This window comes from Mizuhopecten yessoensis, unplaced genomic scaffold (genome assembly GCF_002113885.1).
Source record: "Mizuhopecten yessoensis strain PY_sf001 unplaced genomic scaffold, ASM211388v2 scaffold10985, whole genome shotgun sequence".
Classification (NCBI taxonomy): domain Eukaryota; kingdom Metazoa; phylum Mollusca; class Bivalvia; order Pectinida; family Pectinidae; genus Mizuhopecten; species Mizuhopecten yessoensis.
Window position 1 is genome coordinate 1,469,929 of NW_018408820.1, and position 11,800 is coordinate 1,481,728.

Consider the following 11,800-nt stretch of genomic DNA (forward strand, 5'->3'; position numbering starts at 1 on the left):
GATCGGGGGGGGGGGGGGGGGGGGGGTACACTCGTCTCGGCTGTTCCAGTATCTCCAGCCCGGGCGCTCCGATATCTCTGCGGCGACCATTTCGCGCTGGATTGTTCAGACTGTTCGAGCTGCATATGAGTCGGCAGGGGATCAGTCCTTGCGGGTGTCAGGGGTAAGGGCTCATGAGGTTTACGCTTTAGCTACTTCGTGGACCTTTCTTAATGGTTCTTCTTACGCTGAGGTCATGACAGCTGCTGTTTGTAGGGGTCATTCTACGTTCACGGAGTTCTATCTCCAATCTTTGTCGGGACAGTCTGACGGGTTGTATTCTTTGGGCCCTCTTGTGGCTGCCCAATCCGTTGTCTGTCCTCCCTCTTCTTTTGCATGAGCCTCATTATGTCTTCTTCAGCGTGATCCGGAACGCTGGGCGTAATCAGGCTCTGTGTCACAAAAGCAAAGATATTTTGATTTTATCCTCTGGGGGTATGGGTCCTATTGTTGAAACCCTTTATCGCTCCACGGAGACACCACTGCGTTAAGTCGAATTCGCATTATAATGACTGTGGTAACGTATTTTGAAATAGAATTGAGGTTTCTCTTGTGAAACCAATTTCTATTATAAATACTTACCACAGTCCCCTTGTCTCCTTGGCTCTCAGTTTTTTGGGCTTTGGAATTATGAAGTGGGAAGCATGGCTTCGCGTCTGATCACGTGCGTAAATACTGCCGTCTGATTCTCCAGGGGGGAAAAGTTCTTTATTTTACATATGTAAAGAGTCAAGTAGGGTTGAAATATGCATTATAATGACTGTGGTAAGTATTTATAATAGAAATTGGTTTCACAAGAGAAACCTCAAATTTAGTCCCGAATTTGGCCCCATGATGCTCCAGACCAAATTTAGTCAAAATCTACTGGGCTGTTTTAAAGGAAAAATTGATGGAGGGCGGATGCCGCGCCATGACATTAGCTTACCGGTCCTTTGGACAAGGTGAGCTAATATTATAGTGTTATTGATCAGCTGATATCATATTGGCCCAGTTATTAGGCCGAGGTCTGTGATATTGGCCCTTTGGCCTTGAACCAATATCACAAACCAATGCCTAATAACTGGACCAATATGATATCAGCTGATTTATGACACTTTTATTAATTAACACCTGTTTATGTCTTCAATTAATACCCCTAACATATCCTCCCCACTCTAGGGCGGATCCAGGGGACACGGGTCACCCCGGCAGTGGACCCGACAAAACTTTTATTTGGCGATTGTAAGATTGCTTCGCGAAATGAGAAAATTGTCGAAGATCTTACACGCTGTTAAGCCGTTATTTCTAATTCAGACAGTGGGGCACTGGCTTGATTATGTACACTAAATAGGTGTGAATGGGCACCTGCTATGATTAGCTGCCCCAGGGCTTAGGGAGAGAGGACTTGGTTACGTTTACAAGTGTCTGTATTACAACTGCAGCCGGCGGGGTGCCCAGACAGGTGGTCCGCTCTCTGGCGATAAATTTTGACACAGTCAATTAATTTTGTGATGATAATTAGGGTACATCACTTAAAAAACAAACACTGGTTATGGCTGTCGATGATTCAATTGGGCCAATATCACAGACCAAGGTCTAATACCAAGGCCTAATTACAAGTGCTATGAAATGTGGGATCGAACTGAATGATATGGACCATCTTAGAAGGTCAGATTATTGCAATACATGAATGTCTTCCCAGGAAGATTTATATCAAGTTGAGTATCAGATAATTAAAATTTTCAACAAAGATCCATAATGGATCAAGTAACCATACTTTAGTCTACTTAAATACGAGAGACCCAGAGGGCTTGTATCGCTCACCTGGATATTTGAGCAATCATAGGGAATATTGTCAAATATATTTGTATATTAAGTCTCCTTGGGTTAAGAATGTCCCAGACTAAACGAAAATGTATACTACTCTATCCCAGCATGCTACTAGTAAAATATAATCACCAAGGGCCTTCTGGTATTGTTGAAGAAGTCTTCACATATTTGACCCCTGTGACCTTGAAAGTAGGTCAAGGTCATTTATTTGAGGAAAACGTATAGCACTCTGTCCCATGTACCTACCTCCCTTATAGCATTGTTCTAGGCCTCTTGGTTATTCAGAAGGTTCTGTTTAAAGTTTTTTTTTACAATGTTGAACCCTCTGACCTTGAAAGCAGGTCAAGGTCATTTCAATTCATAGCACTTAATGCCAGGTACCTACTGGTACAAGAAATTATAATGTTAGTGCCATTGAGATTGAGTACTTATAATGTAAAAGAATTATGTACTCTAAGAAAGTATTTATATTGTGCTACGAGAAAACGTAAAGAGTTCAATGTCTGATATGGAAAACCACTTGTGTACTTTGTAAGCTCACTCTCCACTTTATCAATTTAAATTCGTATAATAATCTCTTGTACATGTATCACATGAACATGTAATTGTTTGATATTTAACCTATGAGTCGGATAGCTCTCGGAAATAAAGAAACTGAGCTGAAACAGATGCTGTAACAATGTTCGCAACAAACATTGTACATTTTGTTTAGGCTTGTGTGTGGCAAAGGGTTAAACACAATCTACACTGACCTACTTCACTATCTATGTCTTTATTATCAGTGTATGTCTGTTGGTTACCTATCGCTCCACAGGGAAGTCATTTACTATGTACAACTGCAGGTTTAAACAGGTAGATATACGCATTGCAGCAGTGATGGGCGTATCCAGCGCCGAAATTTGTTGATATTACTAACTAGTCAGCAGCATCGTCAAATTTAGCCGAACATTTGGCTTCAAGTTTTGATCAAACTTTTACAATGGCAGAAGGAAAGTGACAGATTTATCAGCAAAGCTACAGGTCATCATGTGATTATGAATTCTAGGGCTGAGAGTTATGGACAAATGAAAGTGATTATTCGGAGGTATAGAATGGAAAACTTGGATTCATCATCACAGTAACCCATGACATCATGAGGTAGTTATTCTTTAGTGGTGTTTTTTTACATTACTAAATGTTTGACAATTATATACTACTGGAAGGGACAGCAAAATCAAGTTTTCATTTCTTTACATGACAAACTCTAATTTATGAGTGTTTACTGATAACAATATATTTATACAAGAACAACAAACATCTTCAAGATTTCAACAAATAATTAAGCTTTTTATCAAAATGGCAACCCCTATAAGCCAAATGCCTCTCCGTAGCAAAGGTCAAACGAGATGTATACACCACAATGGGAGACAACTAGAATTTTATTGTGAAAAATGTCGGGAACTGGTTTGTCCAAAATGCCTTTCTTCTATTCACAAAAGCCATCCAGTTTGTGAGTTAAGTGAAATCACTCCTCAGAAAGAACCAGACATTAAAAACTTTATAGACAGAACAGAAAAAAATGACCTTGTACAAATTGGAAAATGCATCACCACTACCGATACCCTGCTGAAAGACAACACAAGTACTTTTGAGAAGCTGTCACGAAAGTTAAAAATGCAAACGGATAAATTAAAACAAGAACTGGACATGCTTACAGCACAGACACTATCTCTATATCACAATATGGAAGAGGATAATACCAAGCTGATAAAGAAATACAAACAGGACCTGGAGATGCACGAAAAGCAGCTCAAACAACAAATTCAAGAATGTAAAGCAGCTCTCAAGCGTGGTTCGCACATACAGATTTATGATACATTTTGTGAGATCCAATATCCTACATACAGACTCCCTGTTAAACCTGTCCTGGGTACTGCCAACTTCACTCAAAATGAAAGTCCTCAAGATCTTTTGAAAAAAGCCTTGGGAAAAATTATCACCTCAGGTCAAGGTCAAACTTTAACTGACCAGGATTGGTCAGTCTCAACGTCTGATGATCTGGGACAACCCTCTACACAACAACAACGGTCAGGAGCAAAAGTGAAGAAAGCAGTGACAACATACAAACTACTGCCACAGACCTAGGTAGTGGAGGAGTGGGAGTCTCCATGTGGCATTGGTTCTATATGTCCCACCACTGATGGTCAGGTGTGTACCAAGTACCAGTACACATTAACTCTCCTGGACAGTAAGGGTAAAGTAATACAGGAGGTCAAACACAATGTCAGGATCAATTACATCAGTCTGTCACCCACCCCACACACACTGTGGATCTGTGACAGAGACAACAAGGTGTATATGTGTTACAGCCAGTAACCATGTCATTGTAGGGATGACCAAACACGTCTCCAAATTTATCACAGATGGTAAAATGGTGTGTACTTCTATGGCTAAAGGGACTGGGAAACCATTAGTGTGTTCACCACACAGGATTTCAGAGTGTCCTGTCACTCACAATGTGGCAGTCACTGATTTCAGTCATGAAAGTCATGGTGGTGATGGAAAACAACATGTTGTTGTGATGGACACTGATTTCAAGGAGCTGTGTGTATATAGTGGTGACATCCCCAGTACATATAGACCAACACCACAAACAGGAGATAAACCATTTAACCCATGGGGTGTGGTGTATGACAGTGTGGGGAACCTGATCATAGGGGAATATAATAACAACAGGGTCCTACTCATCAGTGGAGGTGGTGAGTTCCTCAGGGTCATACACACAGACATAGTCTATATACGGGCTGTAGGTATAGACAGTGTGGGTCGTGTTTGGTGGTTACAAAAATGTCAAACTACTACAGTACAGCAGTGTGTGACACCTGTAACCAAACAACTAGTATATCCAGTTACTGTGATCACAACAACATGGCAATCAGAGACAATGGAAACTTATCATGGTTACCAATTAACTAAACATGTGTGACATTCACAGGATTATAAGTAAAATATCCAGACTACAGATTGTGTGACATTCACAGGATTATAAGTAAAATGTCCAGACTACAGGTTGTGTGACATCCACAGGATTACAAGTAAAATGTCCAGACTACAGATTGTGAGACATTCATATTATTATAAATAAAATGTCTAGACTACAGATTGTGTGACATTCACAGGATTATAAGTAAAATGTCCAGACTACATAATGTTTGACATTTACAGGATTATAAGTAAAATGTCTAGACTACAGATTGTGTTAAATTCACAGGAATATAAGTAAAAAGGCCCTATAACCACGGACAATAATGTGTGAACTGCTTGATAAAGCGGCATATAAAAACCGCAAATTATTGTTATTATTAAAATGTCTAGACTACAGATTGTGAGACAGTCAGAGGATTATAATTTCGAGACCAAATGGGTCTATACAACTCTGTAGCCATTACTACCAAGGACACTGGTGGAGCCAGACCAAAACTAAAAAATATGGCAACAAAGCCAAACAAGGTACAGCTAGTCGTGGTCTAGGTATCGCTAGTCGTGGTCTAGGTACTGCTAGTCGTGGTCAAGGTACCGCTAGTCGTGGTCTAGGTACCGCTAGTCGTGGTAAGGGTACCGCTAGTCGTGGTCTAGGTATCGCTAGTCGTGGTCAAGGTACATTAGTCGTGGTCCAGGAACAGATAGTCGTGGTCTAGGTACCGCTAGTCGAGGTCTAGGTACCGCTAGTCGTGGTCTAGGTACAGCTAGTCGTGGTCTAGGTACCGCTAGTCGAGGTCCAGGAATAGCTAGTCGTGGTCTAGGTACCGCTAGTCGTGGTCTAGGTACAGCTATTCGTGGTCTAGGTACTGCTAGTCGTGGTCTAGGTACTGCTAGTCGTGGTCAAGGTACCGCTAGTCGTGGTCTAGGTACTGCTAGTCGTGGTCTAGGTACTGCTAGTCTGGTCAAGGTACCGCTAGTCGTGGTCTAGGTACAGCTAGTCGTGTTCTAGGTACCGCTAGTCGTGGTCTAGGCACCGCTAGTTGTGGTCTAGGTACCGCAAGTCGTGGTCTAGTTACCGCTGGTCGAGGTCTAGGTACCGCTAGTCGTGGTCAGGTTACAGCTAGTCGTGTTCTAGGTACCGCTAGTCGTGGTCTAGGTACCGCTAGACGTGGTCTAGGTACTTCTAGTCGTGGTCTAGGTACAGCTAGTCGTGGTCTAGGTACTGCTAGTCGTGGTCTAGGTACTGCTAGTCTGGTCAAGGTACCGCTAGTCGTGGTCTAGGTACAGCTAGTCGTGTTCTAGGTACCGCTAGTCGTGGTCTAGGCACCGCTAGTTGTGGTCTAGGTACCGCAAGTCGTGGTCTAGTTACCGCTGGTCGAGGTCTAGGTACCGCTAGTCGTGGTCAGGTTACAGCTAGTCGTGTTCTAGGTACCGCTAGTCGTGGTCTAGGTACCGCTAGACGTGGTCTAGGTACTTCTAGTCGTGGTCTAGGTACAGCTAGTCGTGGTCTAGGTACTGCTAGTCGTGGTCTAGGTACTGCTAGTCTGGTCAAGGTACCGCTAGTCGTGGTCTAGGTACAGCTAGTCGTGTTCTAGGTACCGCTAGTCGTGGTCTAGGCACCGCTAGTTGTGGTCTAGGTACCGCAAGTCGTGGTCTAGTTACCGCTGGTCGAGGTCTAGGTACCGCTAGTCGTGGTCAGGTTACAGCTAGTCGTGTTCTAGGTACCGCTAGTCGTGGTCTAGGTACCGCTAGACGTGGTCTAGGTACTTCTAGTCGTGGTCTAGGTACAGCTAGTCGTGGTCTAGGTACTGCTAGTCGTGGTCAAGGTACACCTAGACGTGGTCCAGGAACAGCTAGTCGTGGTCTAGGTACCGCTAGTCGTGGTCTAGGTACCGCTAGTCGTGGTCTAGGTACCGCTAGTCGTGGTCTAGGTACCGCTAGTCGTGGTCTAGGTACCGCTAGTCGTGGTCTAGGTACCGCTAGTCGTGGTCTAGGTACCGCTAGTCGTGGTCTAGGTACCGCTAGTCGTGGTCTAGGTACCGCTAGTCGTGGTCTAGGTACCGCTAGTCGTGGTCTAGGTACAGCTAGTCGTGGTCTAGGTACCGCTAGTCGTGGTCTAGGTACCGCTAGTCGTGGGCTAGGTACCGTTAGTCGTGGTCCAGGAACAGCTAGTCGTGGTCTAGGTACCGCTAGTCGTGGTCTAGGTACAGCTATTCGTGGTCTAGGTACTGCTAGTCGTGGTCTAGGTACTGCTAGTCGTGGTCAAGGTACCGCTAGTCGTGGACTAGGTACTGCTAGTCGTGGTCTAGGTACTGCTAGTCGTGGTCAGGGTACCGCTAGTCGTGGTCTAGGTACCGCTAGTCGTGGACTAGGTACTGCTAGTCGTGGTCTAGGTACCGCTAGTCGTGGTCTATGTACCGCTAGTCGTGGTCTAGGTACCGCTAGTCGTGGTCAAGGTACCACTAGTCGTGGTCTAGGTACCGCTAGTCGTGGTCTAGGTACTGCTAGTCGTGGTCAAAGTACATCTAGTCGTGGTGTAGGTACCGTTAATCGTGGTCTAGGTACAGCTAGTTGTGATCCAGGTTCAGTTAGTCGTGGTCTAGGTACCGCTAGTCGTGGTCTAGGTACCGCTAGTCGTGGTTAAGGTACCGCTAGGCGTGGTCAAAGTACCGCTAGTCGTGGTCAAAGTACGGCTAGTCGTGGTCTAGGTACCGCTAGTCGAGGTCTAGGTTCCGCTAGTCGTGGTCAGGTTACAGCTAGTCGTGTTCTAGGTACCGCTAGTCGTGGTCTAGGGACCGCTAGTCGTGGTCTAGGTACAGCTAGTCAATTCGTGTAATTTATATCCCCCGCTTGCAGGACATATTGTAGGTAAACATTATGGAGGTTAAGTTTAAACATGAGAGTATCTTGCTGTTGAGACATAATGTATAGCTTGAAACTCGAAATTAAAAAAGCCTTATGCCTCATTAATTATCCGGATGTGCATATACAGAATGTGGTTGAATATCTCCACAATATCTACAGCAATTATCACACGAACCCCAAAGAGTTCCCGAGATGGGTGGAAAGACTGAAGAACACAAACATTGTTATCAAGTTTGAAGGAATTTGGCTAATATTTGCTAGAGTTATTAAGCGGAAACTGCAGATAATGACGTTTTTCGTTAATAAAGGGGCCATAACTCCGCCAAATGGAAGTGGTTGTCAAAGTTGGCTGATCCCTTAATGCGTTGAATCCTGTTACTAAGTTTGAAGACAATCGGATAAAATTTGCATGAGTTAATGAACAGAAACGGCATCGACCTTAGTCAAGCCCTTAAGGCATTTAACCTTGCTACAAAGTTTGAAGAAAATCGGTTAACAATTGTTGCAGTTATTGCACAGAAACGAAGCGTGAAGGACAGACAGACAGACAGACAGATAGACAGACAGAGACAGACAGACAATCCTTTCGGTGAAAGCAGTGGATAAAAAAAAATTCAATTATATCAAGACATATACAGCTTGATTTTTCTATCTGAATGTTGGGTACCCAACAATTATTCTTTAACAATTGAAGGTTTTTCATGTTATATTTACCTAGATTGCTAGGTATAAGATCTCAAGGTGGTGGAATTGTTATTCTAATTAAAAATGTGCTTGTAAATTATGTATCTATAATTGAAACAATATATGATTCAACCATATGGTTAAAGGTATCAAAAACCCTTATTGATAACCACAATGATTGAAAGATATATATAGCATGTGTGTATATACCACCTTCTAGTTCTGTATAATTTGAATTTATTTAATTTAAGTTTATACAAATACATTTATCTAAGGTATTCTATCTCCTGGACCTCCAGAGTTAGGATGCATAATTTGTTGTAAATTGTTGGTTCATTACTGTATTACAAATGTATTAAATTTTGTGTGTTGATGTTGTTTACATATACTTTTTTTTTATTTTTTTATGTATTCTAGTAGTAGATGATGTGAATTTATAATGTGAAGGCATGTGTTCAAATCATAAGATCAATTGAATTTTAAGTAGATTATGTCATTACTTGATTACCACGTGCTTAGTTGCATAAGGTTAGAGATGAGGTCATCATACTAATTATTTATAGACATCACGTGACCATTAATGACCAATGGTCAGTTAGTTAGGGGACTCTAAGCATCAGTTTACAAAAAGAGATTGTGGAGGCTGGCAGTAATTTTCATCTCAATCTTGACGACCCTCCCTCCAGCCCCGTTCATCTCCATGTAGAAGACAGTGTGGTTATGTAATTATACGTCAGATATAATCATACTCTATTGTCATTAATTTTTGTATATCCATGGTAATCAAAGTCAATTGTTTCAGATTATAATACAATGTGTGCATCTTTGCTTATTTACTTAGTTTTATAATCATAAATGTTATCATTTATACCGTCTAACCTGCTTGTCATTCACAGGTTCAGTGGTATACTGAAGCTATTTAGTTATGATCCATGCGTTTCACTTAGTCAGTTCGTTAAGAATTCTATCTAATATCACGAGTTCTTGTATGATATGTTTTGTACTCATGACATCTAAGATGAGGTCCCTGAATGTCAAGTTAACAGTATACCAGAGTAAACTGTTGTTTGCCTAAGTAGTATTGTTTTAATGTGGTATACTCCCAATTTGATCATTCATGCCGTCTTATCTGCTGTTATCTTCACAGGTTCAGTGGCAAAGCTCTTTCCTTCAAAGGCCCCAAGTCTTGTTAATTTTGTTTATACTCATGATCATGATCAGGGCATTTGAGATGCTGTTCCTCAATGTGAACTTAATGGTTTACGAGTTTAATACTTATTGTGTGCCTCTTACGTTTACTGTACGTTCGTTTTAGTATTATATACTCGCTGTCTAGCCTGCTGTTTGCATCACAGGTTCAGTGGCGTGTTCTTCCCTTCAGATCCATGGTATTCACCGAGTCGTTTCTTACAGAGCATATCTACCTGCTGTCTTCACCACAGGTTTCATTGAGCTAATATGGTTGGTAGCTAGCCCGGCTTTCTTTCTTGTGTATATCACAGGTTCAGTGCCAAATTGTTCAAAGCTACTAGCTCTACCTGATGTTTTTTATGTTCAGTGTCAGTGTCAACAGTTCAATTATTTCTTTCTGTCAAACCTGATGTGACATCACTTAGGTCTATTTTACACCTGCTGTTCAACCCACAGGTCCAGAAATCACATTCATGCATCCATATCCCAGATCAGATCCAAGTTACAAGTTTCAATTATATAAGTTTTCCTGAAGTTGATTGGTCTTGCATATTACAGTGATTTTTTATCGCATATCCTGTTTCCCAACAAAGCTTTGTATATTTATACTTACAGTAACTTAAGGTTTAAGACAAGTAGTTCTGGTTAATGAGTTAAATTGATCAGAATAATTACATGTAGTAAGATGTTTTTATTATTGCATAGTTATTTTATTCAATTTTCTGAAGATTTCTTATGTCATGTTTAACGATGGAACACAGAGGTGTTAAACTCAATATTTTATACAAGGAAATGTACTTTACACTTATGTTGCTACATATGAATACTAAATAGATGATGGCAATTACATGTTTCAATATCATTACAATTGCTGGGGCTATACTGTATTTGTTTCTAAACCTTTAAATGCAATGGCCTTATGAATTCAACATTTTGGAGAGAAAAAAATCCCTAATTCAGATATAGTGATTATAGTTACACTTAATTAACCAATATAAATCTATATAAACCTGTCATGCTCACCTGTCCACAGGTACTTCATACAACCATAGACATCCTGGCCTTCCCCCAGTGTCCATGTCTACTATGAAACTTTCATTCATCTAGAAACTGTCTTTCTAGAATCGAAACAAATATGCAGAGTAGCCCCTAAGATTGCCAAGGTTTATACATTTTGAGTAAATATATATATAGTAGCTTTTGTAGTTAAAACAAATGAAACGAACAATACAATCTTGATCTTACTTGTACTTTGTGTTATTTGTATAAATTATAACATATACAACTGTAACCTTTTCTTTTAACTTGAAAATGGTATTGTAAGTTATAGTTCCCTCGGGGACATTATGATGGTTGGAGATTTCAATAGCCATACAGGTATAAGTTTACACGATTCTATCCGGAATGATGAAATTCATTCCAGTATTAACAAGAGGCCCAGAGGGCATGTATCGCTCACCTGGAAATGTTTGCAAAATTGAAGTTGAAATAGCAAGATGTTGTTTGAAGTGTGCACGTATTACATGGTTAGTCAGGGAGTATATGTATATGCAATTGGACAAAATCCTGTCATTCCTTCAGGAAAAGGAGGATTTTAAAGAATTTGCTATGTTTCCACTATTGGGCCCCGTCCCTCTGTCCCCAAGGGGGTCAGACCAACCGTTGATACTAAATTAATTCCCCTTCACCTAAGGATGCTTTAGACCAAATATGGACATAATCCAATAAGAAGGATTTTAAAGCTATTTTTCTATTTTCCCTATTTGTCCCCGCCCCTCTGCCCAAGGGGGTTAATACCCACAGTTTATACAAAATTGGTTCCCCTTCACCCAAGGGTGCTTAGTCCGCAATTTGGACAAAATACTGTCATTCCTACAAAAGATGAAGTATTTTGAAGAATTTGCTATGTTTCCCTCATTGGGGCCCCGCTCATCTGCCCCAGGGGGCCAGACCCAACATTTATACAAATTACAGTCCCCTTCACCAAAGGATGCTTAAAACCAAATATGGACAAAATCCTGTCATTCCTACAAAAGGAGAAGTATTTTAAAGAATTTGTTAAATTACCCCTATTGGGCCCTACCCCTCAAGCCCTAGGAGGGCCACATCCACCGTTTATACAAAATTGATTTCCCTTCCCAATAGGATGCTACTGTTCAAATTTGGTCAAAATACCTTCATCCCAACAGAAGAAAAAGGATATTAAAGCTATTACTCTATATCCCTTATTGGGCCCTCCTCTCTGTCCCAA

The 11,800-nt window shown here is 41.2% G+C and overlaps 1 protein-coding gene across 1 annotated transcript; it reads left to right on the plus strand.

Moving 5' to 3' along the window:
* The first annotated feature begins 3,183 nt into the window (after positions 1 to 3,183).
* Positions 3,184 to 3,972, plus strand: LOC110464332. Its single transcript, XM_021519510.1, has one exon. It carries the CDS (start codon positions 3,184 to 3,186, stop codon positions 3,970 to 3,972), a length of 789 nt encoding a protein of 262 aa, XP_021375185.1.
* Positions 3,973 to 11,800: the final 7,828 nt, after the last annotated feature.